Here is a 22,083-nt window from a genome sequence, read left to right as displayed (position 1 = left end):
CTGCTGATGGTCCCAAGTCATCGGAAAGGCTGTATTAGCCAATCGAAAACACAAAATTCTTAAATTTGAGACTGAGACTCTTACTTAATCTTACAGTGAAAACTGTAAAGTCTTGGAATAATCCCTGCTGTCATGTTTCAATTAAATAATCTTTGATACAATACAGTTTGAATGTAATCTACCGCATACATGCTAATATCACACCTTTGCGTGTAGGACGGCAGTCGTTTGTCTTTTGTTATAATTAAATCCCTTGAGCGTTTTGCGAGTTTATATTTGCGTGTTAAAAAACAATGCGCTCGCAAAGAAATATCGGAGCAATTATATTTCTTCTAATAGCGAGACGCATTGTGTAAATGTATTGATAAGCTATTCCCTTAAGTATTAGCGTGAAGTAATTAAATAATAAAAATCTTTCGCGAAGTTTTATAATACATTGCGCGAGAATGTATTGTTGATTTAATTACTTAAAAAGATTCCAGCAAGTTTTATCTAAGAAACATACGAGAAGCATTGTTCACAACTATTAAATGCCGCTTTTCGTTTTTAAACTTTTAAAATGCGATCTACAAAAACATTTCTATCGCCGCTTTTCATTTTTAAACTTTTAAAATGCGATCTACAAAAACTTTTCTATCGCCACTATTTGTTTTTAAACTTTTAAAAGGCGATCTAAAAAACATTTCTATCGCCGCTTTTCGTTTATAAATTTTAAAATGCGATCTAAAAAAAACGCTTAATTACTGCAATTAAAATTTTCAAAAGTGTTTGCGCAAAATAGATTGCTAAAATTGATCTAGCAACCTATTGTGATTAAACAATCGGTCGCGTGGGGTCATTGTTTATCAGCAAGGCAATTATTTTCTTAAAAAAACAAAAGCTATCGGTGTGATAGATTACATTCAGACTGTACTGCATTTTATAATTAATTAATAATAGCTATTTGATAATTATCTAACATTGCAATTCAAATAAATAAATTTTATTTTTCTATTACTGAAAATTATGGTTTCAATAATCACTGTATCTACAGATACAACAAATATACTTTGCGCTGTTGTTGGACTTAGAAATTGACACTGACAGTTAAATATTTTGCGGACTATATGGAATTTCAGTGGAGATTTTTTTAATTAAAAATCATTTAGTTGTAAATGTGTGACAATTTCAGTAATTCAGCTTGCCAAAGACAAAAACAAAAATACTTTATTTGGCTTTACTTCTTTTTTCGTTTTGTAGCATTCAACTTTCTGTAGATGCACAAATTCCCGAACTTTTTGGTGGAGTAGAAGGAGAAGCATGTTACATTGGTGAGATTGAGCTAACTTTTTAACTGAACTTGTGTTAAGCAGTAGCAAAAATTTAAAGCCATTTGCAACTAATTATTTTTATCCTGATTTTGATTGGTTAATTCTATTGTTCTTTGCTCACATGGTCATTTTTGGAAAACCCTTAGTTTTGACTGTGAATTGCCTCACTCACCTTAATGAATATAACTATTTTTATATTATTTAAAAGGGTAAGATGTGATCATGCCGGCTTTATACTTATTTTTGATTGTAATTTGGGGTTTCTATGAGACGGATTTGAATTTTATGGATTTGCATCTCAGCTTTCATTTGTGAGAAATTAAATTTTATTTCCTCGAAGAAAGCTTAATTAACTAGGCTACAAAATTTAAAGAGAAATCAAAACAGGGCGTGTATGATTAGGGTATTCTACCGAATATTTATTTAAAAATATTTATTTTGTACATCATTTTTGTCAGGTAAATAAGTGATGAACAATATAGTTTTCTATTCATGGAAAGATGTGCTATTACAAATCCACATAACATTTTGAAATGTTATTATTACTTTGTGAAAACCAATCTGAACAAAATAAAGAAAAAAAGGTTGCCTTTCTCAGAATGTATTAGTTGGATTTTCTTCCACTCATTTAAATCAGAAAAAAACACAATACAGAAATTTCACATTCCTAAATTGCGAAGTAGGTGTATTTTATATGAAATACAAGAAATTCTCTATTTTTTAAAGGATAAAATGCCTGTTATATACATAATAATGTACTTTCGCAGAATTACACTTTATATGTTAAATATTAATGACGAAAACTTTTTTTAATTTGTAATTGATTTTTTATAATAAAACTGACAGAAAAGTGTGGACTAGAAATGGTTTAATTGTTTTTGTAAAATCTGTAATCGATAGTGCAGGTTCACACAGTGTTCACAGATTCTAACATGTAATAAAAACAAAACCATAGAAATAAAGAATAATATAAATTCAAACAAACATTTTAAATATTTGCAAATTTATGTGTAAAGATTTACCACCAGTGAATTATTTTTTTAAAGATGAAATAATAAATGATGAGAAATGGCAAAAATGCTGATAACGCAAAATAAATAATCAACTTTCCTTGGCAGCTTGCTTGTGGATTAAAAGGACCAGGACTATTAAATAATTCTTATATCTAACAAATGGAAGTGTCTGACCAAGGCTGAAACCTATTGGATATTTTATCCGACGAAAGTTCAAAACGAGCCATGAACATGTCCGACCAAACTGGAAATGTGGCATATATTTTGTCTGACGAGTCTCCAAAAGTTAATTCGAGGGTTTTTGGCCTTATTGCGATTTATATTTTGTTCATGCAAAGAAATATTTTATAGCAGACAAGGGGGATATTTAAACTTATGTTAAGCTTTTTTACCTTATTTTTTTATCTGTGATTTAGATTGTGAAGGAAGTTTTGTTTGTGAAAGGGTTGTTGAAATAGCTGATGCTGCATGTAAACATATAAGCAATGTTGCAGAGACTGATAAAGAAATTGGTAGGTATATGGCAGGCCTATTAATAAAAAAATTAGACCCTTAAATTTTTTTATGCGAGCAATCCTGAAATATAAAAATTGTGAAATAAAGTTGAGGGGAACAAGCGTAGTGCAAGTTTCAGCAATGTTTACAAACAATATTTATAAAACTACTTTTGGAACAAACAAATTTATATGTAAAAAAATACGGAAAGTTAAACACTCACTAATAATGGCAACACTAATGATGGATAATAAAAGTAATTACTTAAAGTAATATTCCATTATTGTCAAAGATCCTTTTTATGTTTGACTTACTTTATTTTTCTCCAAAAGGCAACCATACCAGCACTTCAAATACTGGTTTCAAATATTATGATTGTAAGTTTGTTCCTTTCAAAATCCCAGCGATTATACCTTCCCAGGAAACGTAATGATCATGCACCCCAGGAATATTTCTTATTGTAAAAAGTTACCAATGAAAGCCTATTCAAAGCCAAACATCCTTGCTAATCCTCTGGCTCCTGACCTAGATAGAGAATTACATAGACTAAGATATTATCAACATAGCCCCTTCGTAGTTTGTAGCCGCGAATTACGTAGCCATGAGATCCTTTACTGGTGCAGAGGTGAATACTGATGAGACACGAATGAAACAAGTGTGCATAATTAGCACTTATACAAGCAGAACAAATAATAAATCGTTGGCATTATTCTATTTAATATTTTTTCAAATTTGAAACTAAGCATTTTCCATGTTAATCTAAATGATAAAACAAATAAAAAAAAATTTCGAAGTTGTGAAATCAAAATCGCTCAGCTAGCCAAAATCTTGTCGAACGGAGGTAGCAGTTAATGGCTCACCTATTATCCCATTTCTTAGAATTGGGCACAATCGCTTGCTCCTTTGGATAGGTCTGATATTTCTAAATAATCTTTATTTGAAAGCCTCTTTCCTAGTTTCTTCCGGGAGGGGAAAAATGTATGGCATCATGTTCAACAGATGCCTTGAATAATCTTGAAATTATTTTGAATTTTTGAAAGAAATTTCCTTGGAATTCTTTGAAAGAAACTTATCTGACATAGTTAAGTGAACAGGTTTAATTTATGCTGAAAATACAAATATGGCATGCTATTTAGGAGGCCTAAATGCAATCCCATCTTTCATAAGTCCTGTTTAAATTTGTGGTTTTCAAATTTATTTATTTTATATGCTGAAGACAATGCGTTTTTTTCTAAGGTGCATGGAACATTGTACTTGTATATTTTAAGGGCTTAAAATAGGCTCAAATTCGGAGAAAAAGTCTAGTTTCTGTAGACCTAATGTTCATAGAAAGGGTTTAAGTCCATGTTATTCTGTCTGGCTGTTAAAAATGCCTGTACACAGCTTAAACTGTTTGGTCTTCGCACCTCCTTAAAGACATTAACGAGAACACAACTTATGACGAGAAAAACAATAAATTTTAAAAAGTTGTTGCAATGGGATTTATTGTTTGCTGACAATTATCTTTCCACTTTAAGATAAAAGTTATAACAAATCGGATTATAAAAAAACATTTGAACATTTACATTTGGCTTATAGTTCAGTTATATTTGGCTACCAGTAATTTCATGAAAAGCAAACAAAGATGCACGAAATACTGACGCTGGAAATCTGCAGGATAGGCGATTTTTTGTGGATTCTTTCACAAGCTAACAACTAATTGTATAATTTTAGAACTGTCTTGAAATTGCTGCATTAATTTTAACACCACAGAAATAATTGAGTAAATACGCTACTGGCATGTTATAAAACATTAAAGAGGCAGTTCTGCAACATAATTAAAATGCATCAATATGTCATTAGAAGATTTCCCATATATCTTATGTGTAAAAATTTCATTTTACATTTTTACAAACTGTACAAAATTGTTTTGAAACAAGTTAAGAATTTTATTACACAACTTTAGCATCAATTTCTTCATTAAAAAAATGTTAAAAGGTTGCTTACACAACTTAAACATTGCTGCAATTTGTCATAAATTATCCAGAAGGGTTTTTATAAGGCTTTGGCATTGCTGTGTTTTGTTATGAAGAAACTAAGATTTACTCGCAAAGCTTAAACATTGCCTTACTATCAACCATGCAAGAGAATTATAGCTGGTGTGGAACACAACAACGTGAAGAAAAATACATTGGTATTTTTTGGTAAAATAATCAAGCAATTTGATTAAATAAACTTTGCAATGTATTTTCAAGAACTAAAGTTCCCTACCGTAAACAAGTAGCATTTGTTGGAGAAATTTTTTTTCATGATTTTGGGCAGTTAAGTCATACTTGTCACATGATACACACCTATCGTTAGTAGGGTTGTGTTAAGGTGCATTCTCTGACAGCCAAGACTGTGTTTGAGTTTACCTTTTTCTCATTATCAATATGGATCCTATGTGTTGTTTCTAGAGACAGCAAGAAGATTTAACTTTGAGTCTGTTTTGAAGGGTATACACACATATCGCTGTCATGATTACATACAGTTAATTGCACTGTCTCACTTACTGCCTGAATTTTTAACAGAACATCCAAAGGTAACTACTTTGTAAAAAATTTTATTTTTTCCTTTTATATGAATTTGTACTCTTTTTTTGTAATAGTTTAAAGTAATTAGAGTAGATTAAAAGATTGTTCTGCAGATAACATCAATCATTTCCTTTTTTTAGGTCAAAATTATCATTTTGGACAGCATTGCATTTCACTTTAGACATGATTTTGAAGATCTAGGATTAAGAACAAGATTGTTGCATGGTCTTGTGCAAAGCTTTATGAAAATTGCCCATGAACATAAGTTAGCTGTACGTATATTTTTGATTGTATATTTGTCACTATTCTCATACATTTCTTTAAGAAAAATTTACTTAACTGGTATAACACAGTCATTTATGTACATATAACCAGCATACTGATCGTTAAGTTTAATCATAATCAAACAGGCACGTTTGAGAGGTGGTCTTCGTTCACCAATATGTTCTGAAAAATGGTTTAACTACTATATTTCATCCCAGCAGTCATATTTTGCTGTTATATGTTACTTTTACTTCTTTCTAACTAATCTTCCAAAAAAAACTTGGTTATGATGGCCACTTGAATATATATATGACAGCTTTCCATGATTTACGATCCTTAGTAGCTGTTTCTAAAATAGTTATGAATTTTATGTGTGCAGATTTTACTTAAAAAACTGTTGTTGTGTTTTTTAGTTTTTTTTTTTATACTTTTGAAAGCTTTGGTAACATTTCTAGGTAGTCTTTATGAACCAGATGACAACAAAAATCTCTCCAACTGAAGAATCAAGGCTAATACCAGCGTTAGGTACATTGTTACTAAAACTTTTATTGATGAGAACCTCACAAAGGGTGAGAGGCTTGAAATCCAATTATTAAAGTATTAGTAGTACTTGGAAATCAAGTCTTGCATTAGGTTAGCAAATCCTTTTAAGATATAAGTCTGGAAGCTTTCATTTACAACAAGAAGCCCTGCGGCTTAAAGATTTCCGCCATTAGCAATAATCTGAAAAAAGATATAAAATCGTGACATACATGTCGCGATTTTATAGCTATAATACATTATCTTTCACCAAAAATATCCAGCCTCAACAATTCCTGTTTAAATTAAAATTCATTGATAATTAATTAGTTCTGCTGAATATAGCTTTAAGGCCGGTTTCCATACAACAGCATTTTGCGCCCAGTCGTAAAAAGCGCTGTGACTTTTGATCTACGCATGCGCATTATCAGAATAATGCCTCTGACCTCGCGCTTTTGCATGCGCTGGGGCGATTTAAAAAAAGTTGAACAGGCTCTACTTTTTGCTAGCTACATTTTGCGCTTCAGCTTAACAGCCAATCAAAAGGTAGCAATCTACATGAATTACGAAAGAATTTTTGATTAGATTATTTCAATATGGCTAGCAACATCTTGTTTCTGTGTTAAATTTTTGTCAAAGCCAAATGAATTTAGAGAATCAGAATATATATCAATCAAGTGAAGTAGATGAAAAACAAAATAACATTAATGAGTCTGTGGAGGCACAAAGAAACAACATTGTAAACAAACTTAAAAAGACTACTCATGATCTGACGACATTAAATCCATAAGCAAAACGTTGTATAGTCCTTTTATTCTTCTTTCTATGGAAAGTCGTCTCATCCACATGTTTTTCTTACGTATTAACAACGTTGTTTATTTCTACGTCATAAAAAAATATTGCTAGGACTACTCTCAAATTTTGCAACAACAAATATCGTCTGTTTACATCAGCCATGTTTTGCAAAAAAACACGTGAGCAAAAATCGCTAAATGGAAATGGTTCGGTATATGTGATAAAAGTCATGGCGCATTTTACGACTGGGCGCAAAATGTAGCTGTATGAAAACCGGCCTTTAGTCTACGTGCTTACAAAATTGTAGTACAGAAGGAAATGACGTAATTATATAACATCAAAGATGGCGCATTATAAGACAATCTTCATTATGCTACACTGCACAAGCTTTAACTTTCGATTATAAACTTTAAAATAAAGTAATGTTCGTTGGATAATAAAACAATTTGTTGGCTTAAAACTCATTTTAGCCTCGTTCTCATAAAAAAATCTGTCAAAACGAGGATTTAAGCTTTAGCCTGGATAAGTTTTAGGCGTCCAGGCTTTGGGCTGTCTCTATCTATCTATCTCTCTCTCTCTATCTTCCCATGCGATATTAAAGATTCCGCATTCGCCGGCGAAAATCAACAAGTAAATTTCACTCACTACTTTATAGAATGTTTCGACTTAAAGATGTCTTTTTTTTACATCATTTGGTTTATATCTGACCCTGCATTTTCACATAGCAATACTTAGTTCCATTTTGTGACTATTGGGCAAAAAATAACCTTAATTGATTAAACAATAGATTAAACTTACTAATGACATTCAAAACTAACGCTTGCCAACAAGTCACTGTAAGTTAAGAGAACGGTTTCTACATTTATTAGGAAGTTTAACTTGCTTTTCTTACATAGGTCAAAGCTGGGGACATGCATGCACAGTACGAATTATTCTTAATAGTAGAAATGGTCAAAGGTACGTAGTTCTCCAGAAAAAATTTTTTAGTGTGCACATCGCTGGGCACACGGTATCATGCTAAAGCGAATGTTTCCTATTTTACATGTTATTTAATTACCGGCCTCTACACTAACAATACTGATTCATCCCATGCATGTTTAAGTACATGCTACTATGCAAGTCTTCCTCCTACAAAACATAACCAGCAATTAGTTAGGAGTTTTGTGTGACATATAACAATGCACTCTGCCGTTTATAGTTTAACATTTCTAAGACTAGTCGGTAGCCCTCTAATGTATATCGCGTTTGCTATTTCATGTCTCTAGCACGATAATAAAAATCGTGCAGCGACAGACAGCAAATATTATTAATACAGAGATTTACTAAAAAAAATCCTTACAAGAAAGCTAATTTCCTTTTCAAAGTTGTGCTTGACTTAGAAAGCTAATTATGCTTGACTTTAGTGTTGGAGAGTTACTCTAATCTGTGTGTGTGTATGATTATTCAATTTATTTATTTTATTTGCGCATGACAAAATTAGCTCTTCTTTCGTTTTTGACTTGTTCACTACATGAAACTCCTTGAGTCTCCTTGTGAGGTTTAGCCTAAATCTTTTGTCATACAGCATTGTCAAGATTTAAGTTTTGTCTAGTTCAAAGTATTTTTAAATCATTTAGATGAATAAACGATGTTTTTATGCACTTAAAAACATTATTATTTGGTGAAGAAAGTTTGAAGTTGAAAGATTTGGCGAAATTAGCAAATGTTGTTAAAACTTAAAAAATTTGTTTATTTTTCTGCTTGTGTAAATCTATAATATGTAACACTATTATTTGTTTTAGATATGCACAGTTATTTAAATCACCTTGCCAAGAAGAAGCTACCATTCCCTTTGACATAGTGGTGAGTTCGTTTGTAGACATTGCATACAGTTTTGCTAAGTGTCTGTTTGTTTAAGAATGTGTTGTGGTGCATTTTAGAAGGAAGGTATTCGAGACGTTCACACAGCTGATGAGACTATTAACAAGTCTGTTACATCATTGGATGATAGCAAAATACAGCAGGTTCCGGAAAACAAACCTCCAAAGCGAATGAAAATAGAAAGCTAAAGTACAGCTCAGGTTAATTTAATATGACAAACTTTATTATACTATATATAAAATTATTTTTATGGTGATTATATACGTAGTTGATTTGGTATGTGAGGTTCATGGAATAGGTAGGAACTAAAAGTGCTCACAGTGGATTTTTGATCCTCAAATCAAATTTATTTTCGTCATAATACACATCGTGTTAAGATATAATGTTAATTAAATAATAACCAAGGACAACAACTCGGCTTTAGCATTATTTACTTTGAAGCAAACAGGTTATGGTTATCAGGGTGTTGTCCTCCTGTTTGTACATGCATTAACCCGTACCAACAAAAGTGTTAAAGCTGCATGTAAAACACAAAAAAATGTTTTCCATCTACCTGCAATTTAGTGTCCTTAAATTTCTTGTTGATAATAATGTCAATAAGATTGTACATTATTGTTTTTCTTCAAATTCAGCACAAAAAAATCTAAATTAACTTGATCTATTGTTATAAGTTACTTTATCCTCTCAAAATGCATAAGAGTTGTTGATGTTCATGAAATTTCTGAAAAGATTTATTCCTAATCTCTTTGGAGAAATCTTTTTTTAAATTATTCCCTAAAACAGTGCATTGATAAGTTTCAACATGTTTCTTTAACCTTGGTGATTAAATAAAAGAGGTGATTTTTTCATTCTTGTCTACTTGCAGAAAATTGTGAATTTCTGTAGTGGAAGATATTTTTTCTATTTTTTTAAAACTGCCTAATGTCTAATCAAGAGCAATTATTAAGAATGCAAAAAGAAGAAAATGAAAAAAATATATTAACAAAAGGATCGATGTGACCAAAGTTTCATATGCATCAAATTTAACATTTGTTAATTATTTTAAAAATTCTCTTTTTCTCATTTGTGCTGCTATCCTGTTTGCTATAAATACTTTTGGTCAAGAGCTGGTAGTTCTTTATTTGCTTCAAACAAAGAACCTTCAGATTGATACTTACTGACATCTCCTACTTGATAATTGTTATAATGTTTTGAATTATTTGATAGAGGTGGAATTTTTAATTTTGCCTCCTGTAAGGTAGTTTGGCATGGTACACACTAGCTTCATAAATGTTGACAGAAGTTGTTTAAGTTATTTTAAAATGTGAAAACAATCTAGACGTTTTCACAGGAGACACCCTGTGCATGCTATATTTGTATTGGCCAATGGTTCATTAGTTACTTCAAGTTGCATCTAGTTATGTGACATTAAAATTTTAACTTAAATGATGACTGTCAGCAAAATTTTTGCTGATGTCAGCATGTAGTAGTATCATCTTTATAGCAAAGTCTCTTCTAAGTGCAATCATGCACTTTGCAACAGCATACATCGCAAGTATCACAAATTGTGTCTTCACTTGATAAATGATTGTGCAATGTAGGTGACCTTGCAATCAAAACAAGAAAGTTGTTGTTAAATTTATTTGTAGTTTTTCTGTGATTTGGAAAAGGAGCTACTTTGGCAATGGATAGCAAAATATATGTGGGATAATTATCCCTCCAGAACAATCATGGAATCAAAGAGGCTAGTACCCCTAAATTCCATTCTTCTTCTAATTCCAACTGAAAAAGTGAAAGTAGGTGCTATTCCAACAATGCAGAATGTAGAAGCTGTAACTGTTTTTGAAACATCTTCAAATATTAAAGTCACGTCCTTTAAAGGTTTGTGAACTTCTAAATAGTGTCCTTGCATTATATCTAACCCTGCATGAAATTGGTGACCATAATCATCAGTAACTGTATCAGAAACCATCATTACACCTGTAATACGGATAGAAATCATCCCCTGATCTAATCACTACAACATCACGAACTTGAACTATTTGAACAGCTTCACTCTGTTCCCAAGTAACATCATCGCATTACACCACTGTCACATTCAATATCATTACTTTCATTCCTTTTTCCGTCCAAATTCACTTTTATTTTTTTAATTATGCTTACCAAAGTACGCCTCATTCACACTTACCATCCATTTTTTGATAATTCATACATAGACAGCATATTTTGTTACTGAAAGGTCATTCAATTTCGTACCAAGGTGAGTTGTTTGCTGGTGGAGCTGTCTGGGTGCCCTTCAACGTCTTGTAAGGTGTCTCTCAAAGACTATTTTTGTATGGACTTGATTCTTCTTTTGAAATAAAGAATATTTCTCTATTTGGAACACCATGTTTCCAGATGCAGTTGTGTTGTTATTTAATGTAGCTCTTTCTGATAAAAATTCACAAAGTTCCTTAGCATTGGGTATCACACTTTTTTCAGTACATACTGCAGATAATGCAAGAGATTTGATTATTTGGCAATGGATATTCACGAGAAGATTCAAAATAAATTTCCATTCTCATCTTTTCGGAAGGTAATTACTGGTTACACAGTCGCTTGTGTCTGTGTCCAATGTAAAGATTGAATTTCATCAGGCACAATTTGCTGATTAAAATGATGACAAAAATTAGTCAACATAAAATACATTCTTTGATGAATAAGGAATAAGTGTTTTGTGTATATGCTCTATTTTATGCATTATTTATTTACTTATTTATCCCTAGAGCACTTCCTGAAGTAATATAATCAACTCAAACTTGTATGTTATAACAATTTGGGAATGCCACTTTCGGTCACAGAATGACGGAAATAAACTCTTTCATTGGAACTTGCCTGGAAATACAGTTGCAACATTGTTTTAATTAGATGCAACCGTTCCTAACCTGTGATATATAAACTTATTTATAATAAAAGTTACATTTCTAGTCACTCCAGATATTTTTACGAGTAATAATTAGGCTAATGGATATTTTTTAAAGCGAATGACCGTTACCTGACATGGTTTGTGGAAACAGCATAATCGCATGTTTGTTCTTTCAGCAGCTCTCAAATCCACTTGGCCAAACAGGAACCATGAATTTCCAGTACTGCCTTTACTGAACATACCAAGCACTTTGAAACGCTACTTTTTGTTCAAAATTACGACTCACTGCTTGCATTCTTGCTAAAAATCTTTTTGTTCCATATTCCTACATGGTATACATAACTATTTCAGTTAAAATGACATGTATATTTAAAAAGTCATGTTTGACCTCCTGTGGAACAAAATGTTGCCCAAAATGAGAATACCCGTATAAAATAAAAATAAGTTAGTCACATATGTCACAAATAGCATTATCTTCAGAACAACATAGTTAATGATGTCATGCCTGAGCACTTTTACACTGTATCCAGTTTTATCCTGGCAAAGAGTTGTGCCATCAATCTCCACAAACTAAACATTCACAATCTTCTACAACTTGTGTCGTTTTCGTTGTTTTCTTTTTTAATGTTGCTTTTTCCCACTTGTTCAGTTTTCTCCAAACATAACTTGTATGGTGATTCGGTAATAATTTTAGGTTCTTCACTTCGCTTCTTTTTTGTTCTTTTTTTTATCAATATCGGCAACTTCTAAACTTCCAAAATCTCACTGGCGTTGAATGCATAGTCATGTCAATCGAATAGACACTGGATCCAGCATGCGATGAAGATATGATGGTGTTGGTTCTTCTGCTAGGTGCTATCATCTAGGTCACCAAGTAGTTCTCTCCAATCTAACGAAATCTCTTTTTTCAGCAAAATTAATGCATTGTACGGAACAATTCCAGAGCATCAAAAACCAGATATCGCGTTCTCAATTGTGACGGCCCTAAGAAATGCGGTGTTAAACAGGGCACCAATTTTGTCGATAGTAATTTGATGGTAATTCTTTGGGCAGGATGTAGTCGTATCCAAGAAGTACAAGCTGTATTAAAAGCAACTTTGAGCGGTTTAAAAAATGTCTAATTAGGAAGCTGCAATTTATGCGAGGTGTGTGGTGGAAGGGATACAAACTCAATGTCATTATCTCGTGCAAAATCTATAAGTGCAATATTTTTTGTATGGCTTCTGTGCCCATCTAAAATTAAAAGGACACAATCATCTTTTGTCGGTTTAGTATGCTCAGCAAAATTCTTAAGGTAGGCCATAAACAATTCTGTATTTATCAACCCGCTATAAGAAACTTCATTTAGTGTTCCAACTGGAGCACCTTCTGTTATATCTGGCCTTTTTCTTTTACATTTGAAAGTCCTCATTGGTGGAACATAACTGCCCGTAGCACTGCAACAAACAACGGTAGTCGTTACACCTCTTTTGCCACTTGTTGCGGTAGCTACAACTCGCTTGCCCTTTATTGGTTTATGAACACATGTTAAACCAGATTCATCGACATTAAATATTCGGTGTGGCGTAATGTTAATTTTTTCTAAGACTGTTTTAAGATTTTCAAAATATGGGTGGAGGTTTTGTTTAGTCAATGAAACAACCTCTGGTTTTCGTAATGACAATGTCTGCCGGCGTTTAAGAAAACGTGACACAAAATCACCTCCTGCCATTTGATGAGCTTTATTAAAAGGGTGCTTAATTTTATTCCTTTCACCATATTTATATATAACCCTTCTTGGTTTATTTATGGATAGTCCATAAAAAGAATTGTCTAGAGCAAGTATATATGATTCCAGATCAGTTTCTTGTACTTCAATCAGGACAGTACGGATAGGACCCAATTGTTTTTTATACATATTTTCTCCCGCAAGTTGCTTTAGCTGTCCGTTACGTAGAGACTCCGAAGGAACATTGAAAGATGAACCGGGTTTTTCGAATCGACATTTCTTTTCTTTTTACACATTCAATTGCTGTTGTTTTTTTTTCGATCCTCGTTCCAATTTCCACGATTTGTCTTTCGTACATAGTTTCGCATCTTTAACAAACAAACAAATGAGAAATATAGTAAGAGGTCACAGGCCTTGGTGGTGTATATATATTGGAAAAGAAAAGGAGCCCACCCACAGTCAGGTAGCTATACACGTAGCGAAACCAGGTAAACTTATCAAATTTTCTTGAACAGTTCGCATCAAACACAGACTTAATAAAGGAGTTTGCTAATTTAATAAACAAAATTTCTTGGTACATGTTGGCTAGTAGGTATTAGCTATCTAACCAGCCTTTTTTTAGTGACTGGACTGGGTAAACTACAATGTAAAATGTAAGCGTGAGAAGAGCATATTTTCACTAATTTTTATTGATTGTGTGACCCATCTTACCCCAAGTACCCCTTTGGAGAAAACCCCAAATTATTTTCATATTGGAAAAAGTTTGACATTTTGTATTGATATGTTTAGGTATAGCTAGGATTAAAGTTTTTAAAACATATAGCTATGATGTTTGAGAAGTATAGAGAAATTTCCTAACATGTGTTTCATATAGCAGAAATAAAAAAATAGATTAAAAATTGCCGTACCTTTATTTTTTCTTCGTAATATCTCAATCGTTGCTTACAGTAAAGTTTCAGCTGTTGAATGGCGCTCAGAGATGATGTAACTTGAACAATAGCTCTTTAGATAACTATTTTACCGGATCAATCTCGGCCAAACAAGAGATTTTAAATTCTGACTTGTCTGACCCCGCCGATCCGTCTTGCCCCGAATTACGCTATTTAAAATCTGGGATCTTATGATGTCATAAGGTCAGCTGGAAATCTTTTAAGCTCAATATCTTGAGAACGTGAAAAGTTTTTAAAAAATTCCAAACAACTTTGATAAATAACTTTTTATCCTCTATAACATACAAAAATATCACTTTCGATGCAGGAATCCCTTTAAAAGTAGTTTCCACTGCTACAAAATATATTTTATGTAATATTGTACAATTAATTGTGTAGAATATATTGTAGCAGTGAAAACTTTATTATGTCTTAAAACTAACACCAACATAAAATAAATGTAAACAAAAAGACTTTCTAACAAATGTTATGTTCATAATAAATTTTAGTTTTCTTCAGGATTTTCAGAATAAATTCTTGAAAATTGTAGTTTTGTCCCATGTTTTATACGTTTTACTTCTCTGTCATTACGGATTAAAATGTTAGGATGTTTGAAAATCAACAGTTTCTGAGATGCATCAAATCCATATTCATTTCGGATAAGCCTTGCTAGGTTAGTCATTGTTCTAATTTCACCCGTGTCTTCTCTTTCAATGCAATATGGATCCCTTTTCACGTACTTGTAAAATGAGGGATCTTCTAAGGGATCTTGTCCTGTTGGTTTAGTAAATAAGGAAAGCTTTATTGGTTTCACACTGTGATTTCATAAAACTGCTCATTGAGCGATTTAGTTGATCAAAAAGCATTTCCGACCTTTTTCGACTTCTTATTAAAAACAAATCTACCAGAGCTTGCATTACTATCTGCATTTGAAGCTGTTTCATCACCTCTTTCTGTTTGGCAGTTCATGCTAATAGGTAGCTCACCTTGCTGTAGCAAAAGATGATCAAATGTGACATTATCGTCGACAGAAGAGTTCTTTGAATCATTATTCTCAGTATTTTCATTTTCAGTGTTTTCTTTACTTTTGGTAGAGCTTATCAAATGGGAAGGAGCAGTCGTAGCTCTATCACTAAGAATGCAATTCAATTCTTTTAGGTGGTGCAATCTTTGTAATTTCGATAAGCACATTCGTGATCTCGATCTTCATAACCAAAGGCTTTCAAAAAATCGGAGATTTCCTCCCAAATAACCTTTTGTATGCAAGATTTCATCCTCTCTTGAATAAATTCTTCTGACCATTTAGTAATGAGAATTTTTGTCTTCATTTGATCCCAATGTCTGGAAAGTTTGCCTTTTTTTCTTGTTTGGTTTATTTCTCTGTGCAGCGTGTGCGTCCATCTTTGTTTACCTTTTAAATAAAACACGAATCAAAAAACCTGGGGAGATTGTTTATCAAAACCAGGTTAAATAAAACTGGTTTCTATTAAACATGTTTTGCATTGGTGTAAACGGGGATATACAAAAGTTGGTTTTATAACACTGCATTAAAACATGTTTTAATGTCAGGTGTGAATAGGGCGTCTTCAGCTGAAACTAAAGGCGCTTCACCACACAGAAGATTAGTGAATGTGACTATATCTCGACCGTGAAGCAAATGATTTGGCGTCAAGGTTTCATCTATATCCTCTCCTGATACGTAGTGTAACGGTGTACTATTAACAACTGCTTCAATTTTACACAATACCGTTTAAAGATGTTTGAATGTCAGGCATGATTTTCCTGATATTCAAACACTTACTTAAGAGCTAGTTTCGCTGTACGCACTAGGCGCTCGTAGAATCCACCCCACCATGGAGAGGTTTTGATGCACTCCAACACTAGACAAGTGTGGCTTTACTGATGATTTTAAAGGTTTTAAAATTGTCGCTATTTATAATTTCTGGTATGTGAATCTTTTGAATGTAAGGATGAACGAATTAAACTTCATATCAGGTGTTAATTCCAAAAAAATCGATCGGCTTTAAGCGCATGTTAGGGGGGAGAATGTATGCTTTATTTCCGTTCTTAAAATTAATACTTTGCTTTGCTCGCCCGTCATGCACACTGTTGTTTATCATCTACGTATAAATCCTCCTAATTGTTTCAAAACATTTGGAAACTCGAGAACGAACGTATGAAGATGTTGACGAATAGTTCCATTCAAAAGAAATGGACTGCATGTCAAACCAAGAACTAATCTAAAAAATTTGGAAATGACCATTAGGTTATCAAAATCACACAATGGCACAATCTTATTCAACCAAAACTGAAAAAAAACATCAAAAATTTTATAAAGTAAATTAAAAGAAAATGAAAACGTCCGTTCCTTGTGAACTTTTTTATGGGTCTCCCTAAAAAATAAAATTTACAAGAAGACGTGCTCAAGGTAACGTGAATAAAATAACCAATCAAAATAAATATATATGGAAGTATCCAATCACGCTAAAATATATACAACACTATTTAATTAAATATATCTCTTTTTACAACTTCATTTAACTTTAATAAATGTATTCCATGTATTAAATGTGTGTTTCCTAGCAAAATAATTATACCCTTATTATGTTTGTACTGTTTTAACTCACTACGTGTGAGTATATAAAAAAGCAATACAATATTATAATTTTTATTCACGTATGGCGGATCCAAATGAAGATGAAAGAAATTCCGTAGTAGTTGTAATTTCCCGAAAATATGTAAAAATAACATAGCAATAATGAAGTAGCAAACCTGAATTTTTTGTTTACAAAAAGATGTTTCAAATCAAAGTCAAAATCATACTCCGCTGAAGATATTTGCAAAAGAAGTAACTCAAAAAACAAGACACTCATAACAAAACAACTTCATGTTGAAAGAGCGTAATGGAAAAAATGTCTGACATACCAAAAAAAAATATCCATAAAATATTCAAACAATCATGTTTCTAAAAGTTTCAATACTATAATAACTACAATAATTACTGTTCCACTCTGATTCATGAATGGCTGTTCGAAATTAGCTACATCTCTACTTTATTACATTTTCGAAACCTTGTAGCCTAGTGCAAACACTAACCGACTTCCAGAATGAAAAGGAAGTTGGAATATCTTCATTTTTCAAAACATATGGCAGAGTTTTTGTTAATTGCATTGTTTCTTTCTCCATAGGTTTACCATAATAAAGAAGTCCCAACCATTGTTGTTGTCTATACGTATTGTAAACAAATGGTTCAATTTTTTTTCATTTTGACAAAGGGATGTATAGACACGTTTGTAGTTATCCAATTTATTACATATATTAAAACCAACTTTCTTCATACTCAAATTTAATTCCAGTATTTTCAAGCTATCTTTTCTGTTTACAGCATAATTTATGCATACACAGTTTTCATCCACATGAGGGTAAAATGATGCAGCAGTTACACAAGGATCTTCTTGTTCACAATTTATTCCATAGCTAGATTGAAACACTTCACTGTAAATATCACAAGATTTAAAATTATCATAATGTTTACTTTTGACAATTTTCTTCCCACATAATCTACATAGCTTTTGAATAACTGCTGCCATTATTCTCCATGCTGACCGTTTTTTGAGTATGCCCTTGAGAAAGCTGATAATCAGTAGTTAAATCATTTTGATTGGTTGATATCACTTTCTTCACACAACACCAAAAAAATCTGTCTTAACTAAAGTAGAAAGTAAAGTATTATAATCGAAAATTTACTATTAAAGTCCATTGAAGCGTACCCTAATGAAATTGCCCCCTTTATTTATCTTATTAAATTAAAATATACTGAATCTTTAAGATAAATTTCTGACTGAACTTTCGGTTGTTGTCTTTGCTTACTTGTGGATTTTGTTACATCATAATGTCAGACACAAGGTACGGTTTTTTTTATTTCACTCTGTTGAAAATTGTATTTCAAAGCTTTTGTCGGCTGCAGGAGATGATTTTAAAAATTTTCATAAGTATACTTCTTTGTTGTGACTCGAGCTGTTTTACTTTTCTTTTAATGAATGAGTTTTCTGTCATCAACCGCTCACACTATTCGTGATATCCTTATCGAAGAGGAAACCAAATGATGCAAGCTAAACACCTTAACTGCTCGGCCAGGACTGTATAATTGTTAACAATTTTATCAAGATATAGTTGTTTGGTCATGCTCTGTGAAACACCAAGGCAAATAAGTTTGTCTAAACACTTCAGTATGCCAGTAGCACCACCATTAAACGATATAACTGCAGATGAAACACCTAACTCTAACGTATTGCGTTCTACAAAAGCGTCTTTGGGACACTGTTTACATATCATACCATTACCATGCCAACATTTGCTTAATAACTTGCCAACACGATCAATAAAAATGGGTTTGATTTCTTCACAAACTGTACTTGGTATACTAGGTTTCTCTTTATAAGTTGTATTGTTCAGTATGTCAGCTTGGTACTTCCACCAACTATCTTAGTACGCAGACACATCAGAACAATGAAATAAAACGACACCAATTACTTCTGATAGTTGGTAAACAGACGTACCAGCATGTTGTCGCAGCGATACCAAAATAATACCTATAATAATTTTAAAATAATTTTACAGTTATTCATGATTTTTTTTGTTAGACGGTTTGTACCTCCCAATGTTTTTCCATCTACTAATTTAGATTTTTCGGTGGATTGTTATTTGCGCAGGCGACAGACAAGGCGTTTTTTGAATATGACTTACACAATCTAAATTTTTAACAACTTTATCAAGGTATGGATCATTCTTTACAACATGTGCATAGGTTCTCCGTCACCAATTCCCCGTTCCCTTTATACGCCTAGCTCGCAATGCATTATGGTACTTGTATTCCGCAAAACGTAAACAAACCATTCGTAGTAACAAAGACGGCTGAACAAGTACAATTCATCCTTAATTCTCCTGCAAACCAAAGCGATATACAATACTCTAATCAATAAATGTGTCATAAAATGAAGATGGTTTATAGTCATTTCCTTGTAATAATTATGCCATTGAAGTTCCTTGCCCTATTTCAAATAAGTCTGTCGCTAATTTTCTGACTTTTTTGGTGTAGAACGAAATTTCTATTTTCTGTGACCAACGGTCTTTTGCGACTTTCATTTGTGTCTTTCGTAAGATTTGCTTTCTTGAATGTCATTGCAGAAAATTTTATTGGTGCAGAATTTGCACTTTCTCCAGGTACATGCCATTTTGTAACAAATCTGTGCATCTCTTGTCATCAGGGACAATTTTCAAGTCCAACTGTTTGTATTCAACCAATTGAAATAGAACTGCTGCGACATGCTTACAGCATCCTCCTGCTCCAGCTTTAAATAAACATTTCGCATACAAAATATCACCACTTCTTTGAAAGAGGTGGACATAAACATATTTTTCTCTTTTCATCGAAGCAGCTACAAAACATTTCACAAGAAAAGTTAATTTTTCAGCCATAACATTACTTTTAACTTTCACTTTTTTCATGTAGCTCTTCTTGAATAGTTGGTATCCAAGAATTTTATGCTTTGTAGCACCCTTCGGCTTGCTATCAAAGCTATTTCCAAGAACTAAATATTGGTGAATTTTCTCCTGGGTGATCGAAGGCATAGCTGCAAGATCAGTCGGCCATTGACTTATATCTTCATGTGCTCTTTCCTCCACAGGTCTTGGTACCACACAAGAGCTTTGAGAAAAGCTAGGCCCAAGATCCTGAGAGCCTAAAATTATATCTAAATCTGTATCGTTATTTATTACTTCCATTTCGACTGCTTCCACTCCTAAAACCTCACTAACTAACAATTTTTAAATTTTTACATCAAGAACACGGGTTTTTTGATAAGGGAGATAATGATTTTCTTGGGGAGATTTGAAAATTAATACAAGCAATAACGGCTTTTTGTTATTACCGCCACAATAAAAAGAATGCTGTTATTTATTTACAAATTCTCGCTTCTGGGAGAGAAAAAGCTGTAGAATACAACTACCATAATGCATTGCGAATTAGCCGTATAGAGGAAAAGGGGAATATAGTGGGTATACCGCAATTTTTTCTGATCTGTTCCATCCATGGATCCAGAAAATCCTTCATGGTTAATTAAGCATTCATAAGGTGCAACAAAGTTAGCATATAATTTTGGCTTTTTGTCTTTCGCTCCCATGAGGCTCCCACGTACCAGATGTTTTTCACATTACTTAGTAGTCGATACATTTTCCTGGGTCACCAGCAATAACTGTTACAACTCCATTTAGGATAACATAATCCCTCTTTTGCGAAGTTTAATCACAAAAAGATTTATAAAGATTTGTATAAAGATTGTTTAAAATAAAAAAAAATAAAAAATCTAATGTATATTTTTATTTCATATTATTTATATTATTTCATCATCTTCATCAACTGAAACCACAGCAGCGTCACTGTCCGTCAAATAAAACTCGTCAGCCGCGCTGCATACAATTTTTTTTGTCGCATTCTTGAAAATATTGGTAACATTATCTTGAATTTCATTAAATGCCTTAGTGTTCATTGGTTGGCGCATGTACGTAAAGTCACAAAATATTGACAAAGCTGTATGCCCCTCTCCAAAACTCTTATTGCAATGAAAGAGCAATAGTTAACTTCATATGGAAATTTCCCTGGATTGTTTATTTATCTTGTCTTTGCTGTTGTAATACACAAAGACAAGTTGTAGTACAGGTTTCTCGTATTCGTTTGCACAACACTTCGCTATACATGAAGACGAGGCTTGGAATGGTAAAATGTAAACAAAGCAGGCGAAATCAATATCGCTTTTTAACATCTAACCTTTGAAAAAGTTTTGAGCACATTACAAATGTGTTTACCTGCCAAATATTTCTAAAAGTTTTTCAAAAAACAAAATGTAGACCTGTAGTCAATGCGTGCTAAATAAGTTTTCTAAAGCTAAACCTCAACCATTCTTGTGGTTGAGTTGGCGAACAAAAATAAAGTATTAAAAATAAATTCACAAGAAGAATACGGAGCTAGTGGTAAAATTCACCCTCAAAAAATTATCTAGTGGATATTTATTGTTGTAATTACAAACTATTTAGAAACATGTCATCACATTTTTCTGCAATTTGATGGAACATGCACTTTTTATAAAAATCGTCAAGCTTGGGAATTGAATCAGGTATATTGTGATTCCTTTTGGGGCATTTCATTTTAACAAGTCCTAAAATATTGTTATTATCAGCTTGTCGATCACTGGCAAGTTTGTCAGGACTTGCGACTAGTTAAAAAAGGTTTGTTGAATACGGGTTTCTTGTATTCGATTGCGCAATACTTCGCTATACATGGAAACGAGGCTTGAAATGGTAAAATGTAAACAAAGTAGGCGAAATCAAATCGTTTTTTAACACCTGAACCTCGAAAAGTTTTGAGCAAATTAAAAACGTGCTTACCTGCCAAATCTTTTGAAATATTTTTTAAAAAACAATATGAGAACCTGTAGTCAATAACTAAAATGCGTTCTAAATAAGTTTTATGAAGCTGAACCTCAACTATCTTGTGGCTGAGTTAGCAAACAACAAGAAAGCCGGGCGGCTAAAGAACTGTGGAACCTACCGCAAAATTTGATTGAAGGAATAGCGCTTTAAATGCAAAGGCCGACCTCAACTTGCCTGCGCGTACGCAAGCGCAGAAACTTTGTACGTGCGCGTACATCCTCCATGTATCCCCAGTCTTTTGGCGCACACAAAAGAAAAACAAAATG

At 32.7% G+C, this 22,083-nt stretch overlaps 2 protein-coding genes across 4 annotated transcripts in view; one reads left to right on the top strand and one right to left on the bottom strand.

Annotated features, from left to right (window-relative positions):
• The window catches only part of LOC130622871 (DNA repair protein RAD51 homolog 3-like), a 41,311-nt gene that overhangs the window by 10,897 nt on the left and 8,331 nt on the right, over positions 1–22,083 (top strand). For 2 of the 3 annotated variants that reach the window (XM_057438320.1, XM_057438322.1), the window contains 8 exons: positions 1,240–1,310; positions 2,740–2,835; positions 5,254–5,378; positions 5,511–5,642; positions 6,090–6,159; positions 7,845–7,905; positions 8,730–8,790; positions 8,868–11,239. In XM_057438320.1, coding sequence (XP_057294303.1) covers positions 1,240–1,310; positions 2,740–2,835; positions 5,254–5,378; positions 5,511–5,642; positions 6,090–6,159; positions 7,845–7,905; positions 8,730–8,790; positions 8,868–8,996 — 745 coding nt within the window. In that variant the 3' untranslated portion in view covers positions 8,997–11,239. Of the gene's footprint in view, positions 1–1,239; positions 1,311–2,739; positions 2,836–5,253; positions 5,379–5,510; positions 5,643–6,089; positions 6,160–7,844; positions 7,906–8,729; positions 8,791–8,867; positions 11,240–22,083 lie in introns of those variants that run through there. The other variant, XM_057438321.1, reaches the window with a different exon arrangement.
• LOC130623104 (uncharacterized) lies at positions 12,810–13,589 on the bottom strand. The gene has a single exon (XM_057438601.1). The coding sequence runs from the start codon at positions 13,587–13,589 to the stop codon at positions 12,810–12,812; it is 780 nt and encodes a 259-aa protein (XP_057294584.1).

The sequence above is a fragment of the Hydractinia symbiolongicarpus genome, chromosome 13 (assembly GCF_029227915.1).
Source record: "Hydractinia symbiolongicarpus strain clone_291-10 chromosome 13, HSymV2.1, whole genome shotgun sequence".
Classification (NCBI taxonomy): domain Eukaryota; kingdom Metazoa; phylum Cnidaria; class Hydrozoa; order Anthoathecata; family Hydractiniidae; genus Hydractinia; species Hydractinia symbiolongicarpus.
Note: the sequence above shows the minus strand (reverse complement) of the source record. Positions and strands in the feature narration are given on the sequence as shown.

Bases quoted from the DNA above. Each gene is read 5' to 3' on its own strand.
- LOC130623104 (XM_057438601.1), bottom strand. From the start codon at position 13,589: ATGTATAAAAAACAATTGGGTCCTATCCGTACTGTCCTGATTGAAGTA.